Source organism: Prionailurus viverrinus, chromosome C1, assembly GCF_022837055.1.
Source record: "Prionailurus viverrinus isolate Anna chromosome C1, UM_Priviv_1.0, whole genome shotgun sequence".
NCBI lineage: Eukaryota > Metazoa > Chordata > Mammalia > Carnivora > Felidae > Prionailurus > Prionailurus viverrinus.
This window is the reverse complement of record NC_062568.1, coordinates 58,795,913-58,815,763: the sequence shown is the minus strand read 5'-3', so window position 1 is coordinate 58,815,763 and position 19,851 is coordinate 58,795,913. Positions and strand designations below refer to the sequence as shown.

At 38.5% G+C, this 19,851-nt stretch overlaps 1 protein-coding gene across 1 annotated transcript in view; it reads right to left on the bottom strand.

Moving 5' to 3' along the window:
• Positions 1-19,851, bottom strand: part of LRP2 (LDL receptor related protein 2) — a 199,290-nt gene that overhangs the window by 118,310 nt on the left and 61,129 nt on the right. The window contains exons 6-14 of the mRNA XM_047872129.1: positions 19,444-19,557; positions 17,634-17,750; positions 16,453-16,605; positions 14,770-14,889; positions 8,662-8,790; positions 6,834-7,003; positions 5,609-5,826; positions 4,111-4,317; positions 865-1,067 (exon numbers count right to left, since the gene is read on the bottom strand). Of these exons, the coding sequence (XP_047728085.1) occupies positions 865-1,067; positions 4,111-4,317; positions 5,609-5,826; positions 6,834-7,003; positions 8,662-8,790; positions 14,770-14,889; positions 16,453-16,605; positions 17,634-17,750; positions 19,444-19,557 (1,431 nt within the window). The remainder of the gene's footprint in view (positions 1-864; positions 1,068-4,110; positions 4,318-5,608; positions 5,827-6,833; positions 7,004-8,661; positions 8,791-14,769; positions 14,890-16,452; positions 16,606-17,633; positions 17,751-19,443; positions 19,558-19,851) is intronic.

Here is a 19,851-nt window from a genome sequence, read left to right as displayed (position 1 = left end):
CTAACGTATGTTTTCCCAGGATGAATACACTGAAGGATATTCACCTGAATGTATCAGTTCTAGTGGCTGGTTTTTTGTTTAAAGAAAATAAATAAACCTAATTATAGTCTTTCTCCACTGTAAAGTCAAACCCGCCACTTAACAAGGGAGTTTTAAAGTAAAATCTGCCTTTCCCTGAATTAATGTTCATTGATTGTAAACTTTCTATCAACACAGAAAAGAGCCATATACAGTCATAGTCATGCCAATTTAAAACAAGACTTACTATAAAATAACAGACGTCTATACAATGTCTGAATCAAAATAATTTTTTTTTTGATGTGACCAGCCTATGACACCAAACACAGTCAGCCTATGACAGACCCAATGCAAACCAAAGAACAAGTGTCATACATATACAACAGAGAAGAAGAGAAATTGGTTCTGATGTCACCTCAACTTGGGCATGTTATTTTCTTCTTCTGGGCTTCGATTTCCTCAAATTTAATATTAAAGGATTGAATACAAGATTTCTCCTAGTAGAATAAGAATACATATTTTGGTTTGCTTTGTTTGCTGTCTGTCCCCAGCATTTAGACAGGACTTGGCACATTGCTGGTGCCAAATAATATCTGTAAAAGACATCTCTAAGTTCCCTGTAGATTCGGCATTTTAACTCTGAAATACGTCAATTTCTCCAGAAGGCCCCAGGATCTACAGAGCCAATTTCAGAGAGTTTAACTCTCTAGATAACCCTCCATATATTTGAAAATGCCACCTAAATCTCATGATATCGCTCATCACTAACTTCCATGGCTGTGAAAAAAAATCTTTCTACCAAGGCTAGTACTGAGCAGGATTTCCATTGTTCTGGGGCAAACATACCATAAGGCTGCCTGAGGGAATGATAAACAGTCACTCCAAAGGGCCTCAGGGAGGTCTGGAGGTACACTTGTGGACTGGTCTCCGTGAACTTATTTGCCTTCATTACAGCCATCTTTGTCCAATCAGTAAAGTATACATAACCTTCAAACAAGCTTATTCCAAAGGGATGAGGAATGAGTGAGCCTCCGTGGACGACCGTCTTCCTGTTGCAAAAGATGTACATCACACAATTTTTTTTTACCTTCATTTTTTTTTAATTTTGTTTTAAGTTTTATTTATTTTTGAGACAGGCAGAGACAGAGTATGAGCAGGGAGGGGCAGAGAGAAAGGGAGACACAGAATCCGAAGCAGGCTCCAGGCTCTGAGCCATCAGCACAGAGCCCGACTTGGGGCTCAAACTCACAAACCGTGAGATCATGATCTGAGCCAAAGTCGGACGTTTAACCGACTGAGCCACCCAGGTGCCCCATACCTTCATTTTGATTAAAGGTGGAATTAGTTCGAGTAAATGCTTAAAAAGCTAAGTAATCTCTTGATCCAAATGTAGAATATATAGAAAAATATTTTTAAGTTGTAGGTATATCTCCACCTACATTTGATAGAAAGATTTTCATGTGTCTCTTGGGAAAGACCCTTGAAAATAAAATTCTAGCACCAGTCCTAGTTTATTCTAGACGTTTTGAAAAATTACTGTTTTCTCAAATGCTTCTTTAAGGTTATCACACAAAAAAGGGGAAGAGGGTTAAGATGTGAGATACCATTTTGAAATCCATAGGTGAAAGGGTATAACAAGGGAATGGAAATGTAGTAGCAGATACCTTCAACTTACTTCACGCTGCAGCATTAACCATTTCTTAGCAATTAGGGAGCTGGATAGTAAGTAGAACAATTCCAGAACAACCATACAGACCTATTCCTGATGTCATTCTGGAAAACCAAAAAATAGCACGACTACTGTCATGCCTCAGGATAAACCTGTTTGCTCACCACACTTGTAGTGGAGGCACATAGTGGCCAGAGCTGCTTTACGTAGAAGAAAATACAAGTAAAAGGTGCCAAGCAAGGATAATGTCTGCCATAAGTTCTTCTACATCAGTGATAATTCACTTAGGCCACATAAAGAAAGTGAAGTAGAAGATGGTTCTGAGAAAAAAAACTTATTTTTTGCCTCGTGGCAAAATAGAAAGACCTTCAAGAAAAATCTTAAGAGCCCTGAAAGCAAAAATGCACTATAGAACTCTAAGAACTGAAGATGCTAAGGTTTCACACCAAAATGTAAAAAAAAAAAAAACAAAACCAAAAAGCAAAAAACAAAAACAAAGAAACCTAAGGGGGCAAGTAAGCACACACTTTAAAACACTCAATAATGACATGGCACATTAAGATTAGAGAATGGTTTTTCTTTTTCATTTAGCAAATTCCAGAACCCTGAATGCCACCTGCTGGCACAGCAATAGGCAGTGACTTTATGATTTCAGCTGTACTCATGAGCTTTAATATAGCTCTTTGATGTTGCTTCACAGCCAGCAAAGCACTCAAATATTTCTGAAGCTACATTGGTTTTTTTAGGTTTTATGTTTTACTTGAACCTTAGCATAAAAATAGTTAGGCTATCTAATATAATGTCAAAACACCTGTGAAAGAGAAAAAAAATTTAGGCAATTTCTCAATTGTTTTTGTATGACTTATTGGGTTGATTGATATTTTATGTTAAAGTGATTCACCAGTTTCAGTGATAAGAAGTCACAGTCTTAATATCCAATCACTTCATTTCATCAAGTAGAGATTGTTTTAAGAATCTGAAATCTAGTGGTAAACTGTGATACCACCCTTAAAATATAAAGAAGAAAAAATATAATATTCCTTCCATTAAGAAAAAAATAAAATCAAGTCATTTGGAAAATTAAATTGGGCAGTTTATTTGCTGAATCCACAGAGTAGTTTTTGCTAGTCAAATTTAAAGACTGTGGTTTAGGGGCGCCTGGGTGGCGCAGTCGGTTAAGCGTCCGACTTCAGCCAGGCCACGATCTTGCAGTCCGTGAGTTCGAGCCCCGCGTCAGGTTCTGGGCTGATGGCTCAGAGCCTGGAGCCTGTTTCCGATTCTGTGTCTCCTTCTCTCTCTGCCCTTCCCCCGTTCATGCTCTGTCTCTCTCTGTCCCCAAAATAAATAAACGTTGAAAAAAAAATTAAAAAAAAAAAAGACTGTGGTTTAACCAATTTTTGAAAATATGAAAAAGAGAGAAACTAAAACAGTTAACAATTTAACTAATACAGTTAACTGTAATCAGACTAAAAAGATGAAATAAAAAGTTTGTCATATTTTAGAGAACAGAGGGTTACTACTGGAGAGGTTGTGTAAGGGGCATTAAGGAATCTATTCCTGAAATAATTGTTCCACTATATGCTAACTAATTTGGATGTAAATTTAAAAAAAAAATAAAATCTAAAAAATAATAAAATAACATTTAAAAATGCAAAAAAAGTATGCTATAGTTTATGCTCAAATATTCTTAAGTATCTTTGAAGTACATCAGGTGAAAAGCAAGTCAGAATTTCTCTTTGAAATTTGAAATACATAAGGGCAGAGTAAAATCCAATTAATTCCCACCAGATTATGCTAAATAAATAATAATACGCACTTATTCACTGGGGGAAAGTTAGAAAGCTAAACGATAAAGTGTTCTTTGGAAACAAACCATAAGGGACCCAGAGAAATAAATGGACTCAGGAGTTAATGAAAATAATGTGTTCCATCTGAGAGTGGGGGAAAGGTCGGAGAGGAGAAATCAAAGAACAAATGCTCTACGCAATAATGAGTATCAACATGGAACACAAGAAAAGTTAACAACAATCCAAAAACAAAACCTTGTCACTTCATGCAAATGTCAACACAAAAGTTATTCAAGATATTGAACCCACAAAGTCCGTATTTTTTTGAGAGGGGGGAGCACAAGTGAGCAAGGGGCAGACAGAGAGAGGGAGGGAGAGAAGCGGGGCTCACCCAAAGCAGAGCTCAAGCTCACCCATGGGGGACTTGAACTCACCAACCATGAAATCATGACCTAAGCCAAAGTCAGATGCTTCACCAACTGAGCCACCCAGTAATTTAATTTTAATTAAAGTATTTTAATCCTGGTCCTGCTGTACCCTTCTCCATAAATTTATATATATACTATTTATAAATATTTATATTTATATGTATACACTTTTTTCCCAAACTTATGAAGCTATAAAAATACTTCTTACCTTTGAATTCCATCATAAGTTACAGTCTCAATGTAATCAAACCGGCAGTCCACCCAGTAAACACGCTTTGATACTATATCCAGGGTTATCCCAGCAGGCCATCCCAGTTTTGTTTTTACCAGATCTTTCCGGTTGGTGCCATCCATGAAAGCCCTTTCCACCTTAGGTTCCCCAGAAAGGCTCTCCCAATCTGAGAAAAATAAATAACTACAAAAGAAAAACAAAAGATGACAGTCAGTTATTTTACAAGTTTCTCTGGAAAATATGTTTTTAGGTTGTTTGGATCAATGGAAATTTTCTCCAGCTGATTAGAGAATCATGGGAGTATAAAACAACAAAAGAAAAAAATCAGAGACTACGAGGGACAATCAGGAGAGTTAACAACTCCAAATAGCAACTATTAAAATGCACTAATATGGCAGCCTAAAAATTCATGTCATGAAGTACAAATGAATAATCATCATTCAGCAAACTTTCAGTAGCCCAAAGTTCAGACAAGCCTTCTAATTTTTTTTTTTTTTTCAACGTTTATTTATTTTTGGGACAGAGAGAGACAGAGCATGAACGGGGGAGGGGCAGAGAGAGAGGGAGACACAGAATCGGAAACAGGCTCCAGGCCCTGAGCCATCAGCCCAGAGCCTGACGCGGGGCTCAAACTCACGGACCTCGAGATGGTGACCTGGCTGAAGTCGGACACTTAACCGACTGCGCCACCCAGGCGCCCCCTAATTTTTTTTTTTTTAATGTTTATTTTTGAGAAAAAGGGAGAGACAGAGTGTGAGCAGGCTCCAGGCTCCAAGCTCCAAGCTGTCAGCACAGAGATCGACGCAGGGCTCGAACTCATGAACTTCAAGATCATGACCTGAGCCGAAATCACACGCTTAACCGACTGAGCCACCCAGGCACCCCCAAGTGTGCTAAGATCCAACTTTGAGAATTTGGGAGAAAGCTAAGTCTCCTATAACTGTTTTCAAATGTGGACACAAGGAAAATTTGAATTTACACCTGCAGACAAGTAAGCATTACCAATCTTGATGGCATGTCGCACATCAAACAACTTGTAATTAGGTATTACCATTGTCATCTCAATCCCAGTTTGTAACAATTGCCAAAAGAATAGCTCCGATCTTCTTTCCCCTCTTTAAAAAACTACAGCTAATTCATGTTAGAATGATCATCTTGATCATGGTGAATCAAAAGCAACATCTAGTTGTAACAACATTATTAGATTGAGTCAGAACAGAGTCTATTCTCTCAGCAGGCAAATGTGGCGAACACTAAAAATAAAATTCATATCCCTAAAAAATCATATATTCTTAGTACACCAGTAGAGGTACTCCTTTAAAGCTTCTATGAGTGGAGACATAAAATAAGCATGGGTTTTGGAGCCTACAAGAAATCCGAGTTAACCTTTAATTAATCCAATAGATGTTTTATGTATAAGAGGAGAGATAAAGCTCCAAAAATACTAAAATCAGTATGTTTCCACATCTCTTACCCAACAGTTGGGTCCACAGCAATTCCTCTAGGATGCCCCAAGTTTTCAGTTATGAGGGTGATCCGGTGGCTTCCGTCTATATTTACCATATCTATGCGGTTGACCTTGGTCTCTACTAAATAAAGTTTATTATTAATCCAGTCTACGGCCAGATTCTCTGGATCATCAAGAGAAACAACTTCTTGGATATTTAAGCCATTAATGTCAACTGAAAAAACCTAAAAGAAAGAAAAAACAAAATTACATGTCTTAAGCTGTGGGCACTGTTTTCCTATATTCATTCAGTATATTTATCATCTATGCTGTACCAATCAGTCAGCTGGACTTAAAAAAAAATTCACTGAGACTTGCTAAAATATTTTATATAATGGGTTCCTAGGGAGAAAAAGATTATTTCAAAGTATATGTAAGGCAAATATAAAAAGTTGGATTTTTTTAAATCCTCCATTTCTAATTCTTGGTAACTACCAAAAGTTTCATTAAAAAATGTGGCTTTTTTTGTGGAGGAGGTGGTGATGGTTTGTTTTGATTTTTAGCTGTAAGCAAATCAGTATTGTTAATAATCCAAATTCTCATTTTTTAGAATTTTTATGCAAAAGTCATCACATAATTGAATTAAAATTTTACTAATAGTACAGAAAATGTGACAGGAAGAAATACAATTCCATAACTCTTTAGAAGCCTCTAAAGTTTGTTTTAAAAATCTCTATTGCATCACTCAATGTTGAAATTAAATCTGTCACACTTTCCAAATAAGACAGCATAATGAAATTTTGGCTGTTAAACAAAATGTTGTCACTATTTGTTACCGAATCTTCCATTACAGTTCCATTTAGAAGATGCAGGTAAAATCTGATTTTTATCATCCAAAGCAGCAGAGTAGTTTTTACATTTTAAATGATCAAGTTTCAAAAATTACTACCAAATATCTGTCCAGTTTTGAAAGAATGTCTACTATTTCTTTTAATTAGGCTTTTGGACTCCATTTCGAATAAAATTAAAAGTTGCTCAAGGCTAATCCATATAATAGACTGCTTTGTTTAATAGGTCACATGTAATAGTATAGCATGGAAAAGGTGCTGATTAACATAAAATATCTCAAGGGCCTTTTTTGTTAGAAAACAAAAGAACTTTCCCCTTCACTCCCCCAAAAATGAAAGCTATCAACACTTTGTGCTTGGGGTTCTATCAACTCCCAAGCTACACTCCTGAAATTTCTATTTACCTTATCTTGCACAGTGTCAGTCCAAAAGACTCTGTGTAGGTGATAGTGAAAATCCACACCCACAGCCACTCCATGATTTTGAGACTCTACCAGCATGGAAAAGTTCCTTCCATGAATATCACCAATTAGCAAATCCCGACCATTGGAGAAAATAACGGAGGGCTGCTCAGCTAAATGTGAAGAAGGAAGGTATTATCACACCTTTAAGTGAACAAACATATGCATATCACTCTCTCAGAAGAACTTACAACTGATAGGCTTCCTGCCTTTTCAAATACTTCTTCCATGTCATCTTATTTGATTTTAAAATACACTTCTGAGGCAGGCATATGGGTGTCATTCTACCCAGTTTACAGATAAGCAAATGGAGGCAAAAGATGTTTGATGAAATGTTCAAAATCCAAGTAAGTTAGGAACAGAGTCTACCAAGAATTCAAGTGTCCTGACTGCTAGTCCAATGTGCTTTCAAGGACACTGAGGGGAATACATCAGGTATTTTCAAGAATCCTCTGTGATATGGGCACCTTACCCCATGTGCAACTTCAGATTATGTAAAGCACAGAACATATTTTAAGGATTACTGGGAAATCACTGTTAAAAATATGGCAATGATGATCCAAATCTGCTTTCCCTACAAACTCACAGGCTTGCAAAATGACATATGAGTATCAAGATTTTCCTCACAGTCTTGTCTGCAATGGCTAAAGGATCAAAAATGCAAAGGATAAAAAATGATATAAAAGTCCATTAGTAGGGAAATAGCTAAATAAATAATATACATCAAAAAAATGGACTATTATGCTAACATAAAAAAGTGAAGAAAAGTTCTCTGTGTTGATACATATCAATGCACAACCGTGTGTATAGAAAAATAGAATTAAATACTTGTACAGTCTTATTTATGTATTTAACAATCACTAGAATTGAAATAAACAATGATATCCATGGGATAAGGGAAGCGGAAACTGGGCAGAGAGAAACAGAGATGGAGAAAGACATTTTTATAGATTACAGTTTTTGAACATATGAATTTATTACCCATTTAAAAATAACTACATTTAATTGTTAAAAAAACAGCTGTACCAAAAAGCTATTACACAGCAAGTCAGATTTTGTACAGGAAAATAACTTGGAAATGGGCAATTGATCAATTATGTGAGCAGATAAATGTCAGGCCAAAGGAACTTCAAAATTAATATGTGAAAAAAAACATTGGCGAAAAGAAACAAAGTCAAGATCTTCTATCCCAGAAATGCATGATTCAATGACAAAATGTCATGAAAATGGAGGAGGGGGAATACCTTTTCTTTTTTTTTAACAGATTTTCCCCATAAATTTTCTATACTACAGTACTCTTAGATTGATTCCAACCAAACATCCAGAATGAGGGCATTCCCCAAAATTCCAACCCAAGTTTCATAGGTCCATTTGGAACCACCCCTAAATGTTTCATAAACAATACCAAAATTATTTCTACAGATACTAGTCACCCACATTTGCGGTAGGTAAATTAAAATTTAAATGTACAAGTAACATACCACAATTAAATGTTGTGGATGACACAAAAGCTCAGACTCAAAGTGGACAAGCAACCAATTAAAAAACTATATGAATAATGGTCATAATTAATCCACAAGTTGGTCCCTAAGAAACAAAGTATAAAATTTACGTGGACCCGTTCTTCTGGCAGCAGCGCCCACTCCTAATTTGTGATGAAAAAACCCTGCTATCCACATAAATGCTGATATTTCTTTTGTCATCTGCTATGGAAGGAGGATATTTCCTGTTTCCGGTTCCAAGATATGGCAAGCGTACTTAATTTACTCACAGGAAGTATTAGCTTTGCAATGTTGCTGATGCTCCAAGACATACCCTTCTGCGCAGTGGCACTGGTGATGGCCAGTTCGGTCTTCACACATCTGGTCACAAATTCCCCATATCTGGCAATCATCAAAATCTGCCACATGGGAAATAAATATTTATAACCATGTTTACCAGCATTTTTTGAGCACACTCTGACAAAAGTCTTGGACGGGCCATATAGGAATGTGGTGATGCCCATATCTAAATAAGTCCCCTCTGGAGGTAGCCCAGATTCTAGGCATACAACAAAAAATAGGAATTCAGAACAGGCATCTTCATACTATGGAAAATCTAAGATGATTTAAACAGTTTTTTTTAATCTGCACAAAGGATAATTTTACAGAGGATGCACAGCACTGCTTAGATTCATAGCCTTGTGGTATTGCATTTCATTTTTTAATGTTGATTTACAAAATATCTGAATTTCTTCCCTTCAAAACTGTGTTTTCCCATATAGCAGCCACTAGCCCACCGTAGCCTCCTAAATTTATATTTCGATTAATTAAAATGAAAATTGGGGCGCCTGGATGGCTCAACTGGTTAAGCATGTGACTTTTGATTTCGGCTCAGGTCATGATCTCATGGCTTGCACCTTGCCAGCACAGAGCCTGCTTGGGATTCTCTCTCTGCCCCTCCCTCTCTGCTCTCTCTCAAAATGAATAAACATTTTAAAATAAAATAAATAAAATGAAATAAAATTAATAATTATTTTCTTAGTCTTACTTGCCACATTTCAAGTGATCAACAGCTACATATGATCAAGGGTTACCTAATGTGAAAGTGTAGATATAGCACATTTCCACCATTGCAGAAAGTTCTATTGGACAGTGCTACATCAGAATAAAGTAAGACCTGCCCTATATCTATCCCATCAAGAAGTTACAAAACTGTAACTGCAATAAAGTATTTGGAAAGATTCATTTGCCCAGCTGCCTTTCCTCTGACATCAAAAATTATAACAGGGCTCCTGGGTGGCGCAGTCAGTTAAGCGTCCGACTTCAGCCAAGTCACGATCTCACGGTCCGTGAGTTCGAGCCCCGCGTCAGGCTCTGGGCTGATGGCTCGGAGCCTGCAGCCTGTTTCCGATTCTGTGTCTCCCTCTCTCTCTGCCCCTCCCCCGTTCATGCTCTGTCTCTCTCTGTCCCCCCCCCCCCAAAAAAAAAAAGTTGGGAAAAAAAATTATAACAAAAATTAAATTTAAATCATTTTTAAATATCTTCTCTTCTACTTATTCATTAACTTCTTATTCATTCATTCATTCATTTAATAAGTGTTCATTGGAAGTCCATTACATGACTGAGTAGGGTTTACTGTCACCATTGTCCTAGTTCTACTTTCTAAAACTGACATATAAACAATACAGTATGGGGGGGGGGGGGGGAGAAGCAGATGGAACAACATAAAATATAACGAGTCTTTCTCAAAGATTGTACAGCTTAAGGGCTACAGAAATTGTAGCCTATCCTTAGTAGATTGTTGCCAAATATTTCATTTGACCCTCCAAGTTCACATCCACTCTTCAGTCTCCTTCACCCTGCTCTCTTCACCTGGGAGAAAGACCATCACATCCTATACCAACAGGTTCTCAGTAAATTATAATTTCTGAAAGCATTGTACCCTAGGGTCTAGAATTCTCCACATTTCTAGGACCCGATTACATTTGCAACAAATGTCACAGTTGTGAATTAGGTTCTACTATACTTGCTGCGTGGCCCTCTATCTCACAACTCCCCAACTACAAAGCTCAAGAAAGCGCTGGGATCAAGCTGAAGTTTCCAGTTTTCCCTCAAGATCAACTACAACAACATGGGCCTCCATGGCCCTTTCCAAGGACTGTGACTAACCAAAGGAAAACATTAATCCAATTTGGACATGACAAGGTAAAAGGCATGTGTGTATAAATAAAAGGCCTTTCATGACTTATCTCTTGTGTGCCCTCACCTCAGCCCTGAGAAAGCACCACCTGAGGCTTCACCTCAGTAGAAATGAAAGTACAGGATATTCGCCCTCAAATTCCCAGAATGTCATGACCTCATTTTGAATGCAAGACCGATGAGAATATGTCTTAAGGGCCTGCAGTCACCCCGGGAACAGGAGTTCTGATGTCAAACAGAAGAAAACCAAAGGTGAAGAAGTCATAACTAAGAATTCTCGGGTGCAAATGCCCTTCCTATCACCTGGGCTACAAGTACGTTAAAGGTTGAATGAGTGTATAAAATCACTGTCACTTTTAATGAATGAATAAGATTACAGTCTACATTATGGAGAAAAATGAAGGATAATTACTGCACGTCATCAGCCAAAGTGAAAATAAGAAAAATTAAAGTAGACTTGAGGCTTTTCATGAGAATAGAAAAGTAGTGCAAACTGTCTAAAACCCTAACACACTGCTTTATAATGCCACCTCCCACGCCATTACCTTTACCTATTTTTCTTTCCTTTTTATTCTTTGTCACCTCATACCAACAGATACTGCTTTGAAAATAATTCAAAAACCCCTTTTTAGCTTAGACCCCCTTGGACACCCTCTGATCCGTCAGGTTGTCTGAAATCCCACCATGCTGAATGACCTCCCTGCCCTAACTCCGTACCATGATGTCATTCCGTCAACAAACAGCATGTCCTGTCAATCAGAAACAATAACCCTGGTAAACTGCTTCAGCATGCCTCGGAGGCTCCACAGCCAGGTCAAGACTACCAGGGGCAGATGAATGGTAGAAGTCCACAAGATTACTTGTCAGGATTATTCAATTTTATTCTTGATTACCACTGAGGCATTCACTGGGGAGCCATGTCTAAGATGATAGATGTTGCATAGGTTTCCAACACCTGAAGCCTCTGTAATGAGCCAGCCATGCAGGGTCACAGTCATACAGAGAGTGTTTATTGAGTTGAAATGCTTGAAAGAGCAAACCAAAAGAATTTTCCTAAAAACCCTGCTGAAACAAGTGTAACTGGTTTCGTAATGTCACGTATCAAAACTAATGTGTTCTCTTTACAAAGAGAGCAAAACACAGTCTGTGAAATAAATGTTAACCCAGCTTCAAAGAACACATCTTTGAAAAACAGAGATCACAGAAAAGGTCTCTACAGGTGGCACGGGACCTAACAATCACAAAGGCCCCCAACTGCAGACTTTTGAGTTTATCTCCAAATGAAGTCATCTGTACTAAAGTCCCAGGCACACACTGCAGGGATTAAAAAAAAGATGTTCATCATGTAAGTTGAAACTAGTGTCATAGTATTAGATCAACGACTTCCAGTGTGCTAGGAACTGGGTGAGTTTTAGAAACCCTGAAATTATCTTATGCCACAGCAGAACATTGGCATTTTCTGTATTACATTCACTAATAGGTTAAATGTATTTTTAAAAACTCATTATGACAGTTTTCATTTATTTCAGACTTCAAAACAAAGTGGCCCAGACCTCTGACAAGTAGCCCTAGACACTTGAAAATAGAACCCAAAGCTCATCATAGACTTAGATACTGGGGGGAAAAGTGTTGGAAAATGTGCTATCTAGACTCTAGGATGCAAAAAAACAATGTCTAAGAACAGGTTGTAGGGCATCACAAAACTAAGCCAAGGATTCTGAAAGAGCAATCACTTTTACTGAATAGACTTCACGGCCTATCAAGTTCCAAATGCAACGCAGCTCAGCAGCCGTCTCAGTCCCCTCTTCGGGGAGTGAGAGAAGAAAAAAGAGAGAAGCTGATGGAATACTGAGAATGTGGCTTCTGGTATTTCTATTGGAATTCCTTTTCTACTAAGAGAAAGGAGAAATGCCTAGAGAACTAAAAAGACTAGAAATCGAATTGGCAGGTGGGTGGCAATAAGTGGCGGGGTGGGGCGGGGGGTAGGGGGGGTAGACCCTGACATTTGCCAAAGACAAAAGGAGCAGCCTCGCACCCACAGATGAACAGCACTCTGAGGAAAAGGGGACGCTGCCTTCACAATGAAGCCAGGCAGCACAGGCAGGGGCTCAGAAAACCACCTAACAGTTGAGAACACTCAAGTGACCGGTATTTTTTAATTAGTTGACTGCATCCCCAATCTGATGATGGTGGTGGTGATGATGATGATTGTAATAATAAAACACAAAAAGTGTCCTAATTTCATTTAATGCCCGTTGCAGATCATCATCTTTTTTTATAGAATATTTTCAAATGATTAGAAATTTAGGGGCTTCCTTAAATAATTTTGAGTTGTCTCTGAGTCTTCAGAATCTCTTGAAGTGATTTGTGTAAAGCACGTCTTATCTTATATGCATGTCTTGTCTTGTGACATGTCTTATATTCAACAAGTAACTATACTGTTACTTCAGGGGAACAATCAGATCATGGGCAAACTTTGGGGCATGGTCCCAACATTAGAAACCTAAAATTGCCTCCTTTGAACACCACAAGGACCACCTTAATTGGATTGCTTAGCGGATATAAAAATCTTATTTTTCTTTGGCATATGACACATAAGTGAGTCCCATTATGGTTCTCAATAACACTGAGGAATAGACTTTCTCAAAAGTTTCAAGTTAAATTTGTAAACCAGAGTTAATTTGTGGCATTAAATTTTTTTCTGGCTGTGAACAGTTATTAAGATCAACCATATTTGATATAGTATAACCAAATTGGAAGCCATGAGCTGAGACTAAAGACTGAATAACTTCATTACTTTTACCCAAATTCAGTATTTTTGACCAAATTATATTAATATTTTGGAAATTATTTCAGGAGAAGCACTTTTGTAAAAGTATGTCTTACATATGCCATGTCTGTTTTTATTCAGAAAACCCTGAAGAACCCCTTATTTGGAAGGAATATCAAAAGAACACAGATATCCTAGGAAAAATCTGAATTATCTGTCTTTTGGAGATCCATAGATGACTACCAAACTTAATTTTAATGAATCATTACAGTTACCTTCCAGATGCCCTTTTGCCAACAACAGTAAAAATAAAGTTAAAAAAAAAAAAACATGGGGGCATCTGGGTGGTTCAGTCAGTTAAGCATCTGACTTTGGCTCAGGTCATGATCTCACTGTTCATGGGGTCAAGCCCCACATCGAGCTCTGTACTAAAAGCTCAGAGCCTGGAGCCTGCTTCAGATTCATCTCCCTGTCCCTCCCCTGCTTGCACCTGTCTCTCTCTCTGTCTGTCAAAAATAAACAATAAACATTAAAAATAAATAAATAAAAACCCCTATGGACACTTTCTGCTAATACGTTTGTTGTTTGTGTATCAAAAATCAGAAAGAAGGAAAGAAATCAGAGCATTAAAAATCACTGTTTAAATCCTACAAAAACTAAATTGATGTTACTTGGCCATAGTAATTTTCCTATCATCAGACCCCATCCTAATCTCAGAAGGATGCAAAGCTGGCTCACATCACACTCAAAAATTTCCTAGTGGGAAAAATCACTGTTACAATTCAGATAAGAGAGATGTGAGAAGTATCTGGTGCACCAGCATCTACTTCAATGCCAGCCAAATGAAGCAAAATGACCATGTCTACTCTTGAACCAAGTTTCAAGAATCTTCAAACACAGGTGAAATCAATAGGATTAACAACAAGCACGGCATGGGTACTGACTGGCCACCGTGGTCAGTGGAGCAGAGAGCTGATGATCTGTGTTACGTGACCACTCTTTAGTTGCTGGGTCCTGAAGAGGTATGAGCATCCTGGAGAAGAGGCCAGGGGTGAGAAGAAGCCATGTGGTAATACATCCAAATGCATGTAATACCATATTAAACAACCAGTGTGGCCACACCAACCCTGCTTCCAAATACTAAAAAACATGAAAAGATTTCTTCCTTCATTATGTTGTGGACAAGTATCCATGTAGCTAGTCAACCCACTCAAAAGAACCACTCTTTTGCCTTGTGCATTTCACAAGTTTCTCAGACTTAAAACTTCCTATTGTCCAGGTTTTCTATGGGGACTGTGTTGGTCTTTGTTATAAAGATAGTCACTCCTATCCACAAGCATAAACACCTTGATGTAGAGATCACATAACACATCAGTGTCGCAGCGTTGCACTTGTGATGAAACACAAGGCACTCCCACCTGTCACTTACCAACACAGGTGCGGGTGTTATTTTGGTCAACGACAAAACCTAGGGGACAATGACATATCCCTCCATTTGGTGACGGGTGGCATTGGTACTCACAGCTCAATATAAAACACAAATTCACATCTAAACAGAGAAAAACACTTTGTTAAATAAATAGTGAACTCTGGACAAGACTGATTTACCTATAAAGTAAAAGCTTCCTTTATCAAACCTAAAAGTTAATTAAGCATGTAGTAGAGACACAGAAATTATTACCATTCAAGCCTTCCTGCAATTTTATGCAATAAAAGCTCAATCCTATTTTTAAAAAAATAAGTCCTTTTATTTTTTTTAAGAGCTAAGATTAGTGTATACAAAGGATTTTTGTACACTAAAAATAAATCCTTTTAAAGTTATAACTACATGCAAGTCAAGTCATCTTAAAGGCGGTTTATGGAAAAATCAACTCATAAGCCTATCTTTTTGTTTACATAGTAGAAAAAAGTCAAGAATTCCCAAGTGACTGGATTGGCAACATGAAACATGTTAACCATGGCTACTTCTAAACAACTACTAGATAATTTATAGACTACAGGTCATAAATTGTATTCCCATATAGGACACTCAATTGTCCATACAGTTGATGGATTGACGGTGGGGGGATATTCTACAACCATTTAGAAAAAAAAGAAAAACTGGGGTGCCTGGGTGGCTCAATCAGTTAAGAGTCTGACTCAGGTTAAGCATTTTGGCTACGGTCATGATCTCATGGTTCATGGGTTTGAGCCCCACATCAGGCTCTGAGCTGTCAGCCTGCTTCGAATTTTGTGTGTATCTCTCTCCCTCTCTCTCTTTCTCTCTGTCTCTCCCTCCTCCACTCACTCAGTAAATAGATAGATAGATAGATAGATAGATAGATAGATATATAGATAGGAAAAAAGAAAAACTAAAGTAAGGTATATATCCCAAAAACCAGAAGGTTCTTTTTTTTTTTCCAATATAGCCAGATAAGACTTCTCCATAAGTATAAGCCAGAGAATAAAATCCCCAGAACACCTTTAGAATCATCAAAATTGCCATTAAAACCATTCTGCTTGGGTGAAAGAAAAAACACCACAAATATTTTGAAGCTCCTCCCATTAAGAGATGGAGTTTGTTTCATCAATCCATTGAATCTAAGCTTGGCCAGATGACCTGCTTTGGCCAATAACAAATTTAGCAAACATGACCTAAGAAGAGGTTTAAAAGAGCTCATTCGCTAGGGTTTGCCTTTTCTATCACCATGTGGAAAAAGACTAGACTAGGTTTTCATTTTAATATCTTTGATGTGTCAATGAGCCGGTCTAGGCCACAAAACTTCCTAGCCAACCCAAAGGACCACGAGAAATAAATATTGCTTGGTTTAATCCAGTAAGTTTTAGGATAGTTATGCAAACACCAATACTCTCTGTATTTGGCAATCTATTATAGAAAAACAGAAACCTCTTTATCTGAGGGGTGCCTGGGTGGCTCAGTGGGTCAAGCTTCCTACTTTGGCTCAGGTCATGATCTCGTGGTTCGTGAGTTCAAGCCCCACATCGGACTCCCTGCTGTCAGCACAGACCCTACTTTGGATCCTCTGTCATCCTCTCCCTCCCTGACTCATGTGTGCTCTCTCTCAAAAACAGTATTTATCTGAAAACTACCCAGATAAATTTCCATACTCACCACAAAATCGTCCTTTGGTAATATTGGTTTCATCTTCTCCTCCTGGACAATCTAAAGTCCCATCACAAACCTTTAAAACTGGGATGCATTTTCCAGACTCTGGACAAGCCCATTCGCCTGGGTAACATTCACGAATATGATGAGTACTGCTTTCTGCAGGGGGTGGAATAAAAGAGACACAGGCCACATGGGAGAGGGAGCCAACTCTTTTTAATCAATATAGAGAATATAGACCAGGTGGACAAGAGAAGTCCACAAGTATTCTTAGTAAACTAGTATTTCTAACTGTACTACTGGGCTTTTACTGAGATGAGAAGTGGCAAATGGAATTATTCAAGTTCTGTTCTAAGGTAGGCAGCCAGATTATAAGAGTGAGAAGACACATGGACCTGAATTATCAAACAAACTAGATTAATAACCCCTAGAAGAAAATGCAGTTAATTTAAATCCTGAATTATAGAACTAGGGTTATCAAGGTAATAGCAAGTTTCCTGAGTTTTTATTTTGTTTTTGTCTGTCCTTTTTTTGGTTGTTCTTTTTCTTTAGTGAAATGTCATCAATGTAAGAAAAACTACAACTAAACTGCAGGAAGACTGCTGCCTGGAACACTGAAACCAATGGATCTTCCCCAAGCATCACTCTTACTATATCAGGGGCTGGAACAGTACAGGACTTGCTTTATGCTGTGGGCGTTAGTAACTTCCGCACTGTTGGAGGTACTGCTGGTGAAGGCGGTGAATATCATTGTCAATTTCCTTCTCAAAGAATCTTGAAACAATTCCCTGGGTAGCAGAGTCTCCTGCAACTACCAGTCCCTAACTCTTTCTCTCACACTTTGCCTATCTTCTACCACTGGATGTCAGTGACTTACGTGGTTGAAAATCCGAATTTGAAAACAGAAAAAAGTCAGCATATATTAAAGAAGAGGGACAGACTGCCCCACCTATTCTGCTTTAATGATGACAGGGAAGAAATCATAATTTATTCTATAATTGGGTCCAGGATCTTTTTAAGAAAAGCCAGGGGAGTCACCTCCTTCTTCCCCACCCACTAAGTTACTTAAAATGCAGGCAATCCTGAGACTTGCTTATCACAGATAATTTCTAACAAGGAGAGTAGGAATACAAGTTCTGGAAAACACTTTAAGAAAATGCTTTCCAATAAGAATCTCTTCTCCTTACCACATCCATTTTCATCTCCATTATCTCTGCAGTCATCCTCTCCATCACAAACCATATTTTGACTAATGCAGTAGCCATTGGGGCAAGTGAACTGGTTGCCTCTGCAGGTCTCGTAGGCTGGAAGAAAACAGCAGTTGCACTCCAAAGACACAAATCACTTGGGAAAAATCAAGAAGTTCAACTCACTGCCTAAACTGAAACGAAACTGACTATGTCAATTTAGTCTCTAAAGTATCTCAAAACAAAACAAAACAAAACAAAACAAAAACAACCAGGAAAGAACAGGGGGAAGAGTGGAAAAAAGAAGGGGAGAAAACATAACAGCATCTTTGGGTCAAGGATGTGAACTCAGATGCCAGTCTGTCTCTCAAAATTACAAGGCAGTATGCTATAGGTTGACACAGAACAAAGAATGCAGATTGATAAAGGTGCTCCAGACAGGTCAATGTCCAGCATGCCCTTACTTTATCACAAGCACCGAAATTGCTATCTAAGACCAAATGATTCTGAGTCACCCATTCTGTGTTGTCACATTCCCTTTAATACAGTCACTGAAATAAGCCCAGGGGTCAGAAAGGAAGTCAGGCATGGCTCATAAAAAGTTAGGGTGATGGGGCGCCTGGTGGCTCAGTTGGTTAACCATCCAACTTCGGCTCAGGTCATGATCTCACAGTTTGTGGGTTCGAGCCCCACGTCTGGCTCTGTGCTGAACAGCTCAGAGCCTAGAGCCTGCTTCGGATTCTGTGTCTCCTTCTCTCCCTGCCCCTCCTCCACTCATGCTCTCTGTCTCTCAAAAATGAATAAACATCAAAAAAAATGTTTAAAGAAAAGTTAGGATGATACTGAAAATAATTTAGCAATCAATCAAAATGAGTGTGGTTACAAAAATCACAACATTCTAGTACATAAATGACCACAAAAAGGTGCCACCTCATTTTGTGAAATCAGTAAAACTCTCTCACAGAGACTTCAAACTACATATTCCAATAAAATGAGTCCAGAGTGAGAGTGCCTGGGTGGCTCAGTCAGTTAGTGTCCAACTTCGGCTCAGGTCATGATCTCACAATCCATGAGTTCGAGTCCTGCATCAGGCTCTGTGCTGACAGCTCAAATCTTGGAGCCTGCTTCAGATTCTGTGTCTCCTTCTCTCTCTGCCCCTTCCCTGCTTGCATTCTCTCTCTCTCTCTCTCTCTCTCTCTCTCTCTCTCTCTCTCTCTCTCTCTCAAAAATAAATAAATGTTTAAAAAAAATACATAAAAAAAATTAGTCCACAGTTGGCAACCATGAGAGGTGATGTGCCTCATAGGCAATTAAAAGGAAAATAAAAAGTAGGGACAGAGTTAAAAAGTGGAGGCAACAAAAGCCACCTGCACCACACTGAAACTTTCCTGTCCCTCCAATATCAATGTGATAAGAATTTCAAAGTAAAGAGGAGAGCTAGGACCACTGCTATAAGGGAACTTCCTCTCCCTTCGAAGTGTTCAACTATCAAGGTTATCAGACCCATTACTGAGGTATGGGTAATTTGAGAGCCTGGTGATACAATACACCCTGTACCCTTGTAGCCTAAGGGGGAAAAATGCACACTGTCCATCAGCAATCCTTCAACTCTACACAGATCCTTAGAAGATAAAAGAGTCCAGGTCTAACTACACTGCTGAAACTCATGCCATGAGGCCTAAGTGATCTTCTGGCTCCATCTGCCATCAGACATAGTGACCCTTTTGTTTGAAAAGAGTGGTACATTCGTCAGAAAATAACTACAGCAACACTCCTAGCAACCTGACCCAGCATAAGGAAATCACCGTACCACAAGAACGTTCATCACTGCCGTCTTCGCAATCAGGGTAATGGTCACAGACATAGATACGAGGGATGCACACCCCAATGTCACACTGGAACTCGTGTTGTGAACATTCCTGAGCTGTGACACAAAGTTAACGAGGGCAAGAAGAAAGAGAAGTTCAATTCCACTGTAGCCATTTAATTTCACAGGAAGATTCTGTCTCAAGTTTAAAAAGAGATTTTTATTATGCAGCAGCATGCTGGTAAATGTTTAACAACCAATTCTCCAGGAACAAAAAGGCCCTGACTCGTAGTGTTTGCCAATTTCCATGGTGCAAATACTCCCACTTCCAAATACTGACTTCAGGCTACCAACATGAATTCACCGAACAGAAATTCGGGAAGAGACTGTGGAATTGGCCAGCATAAATGA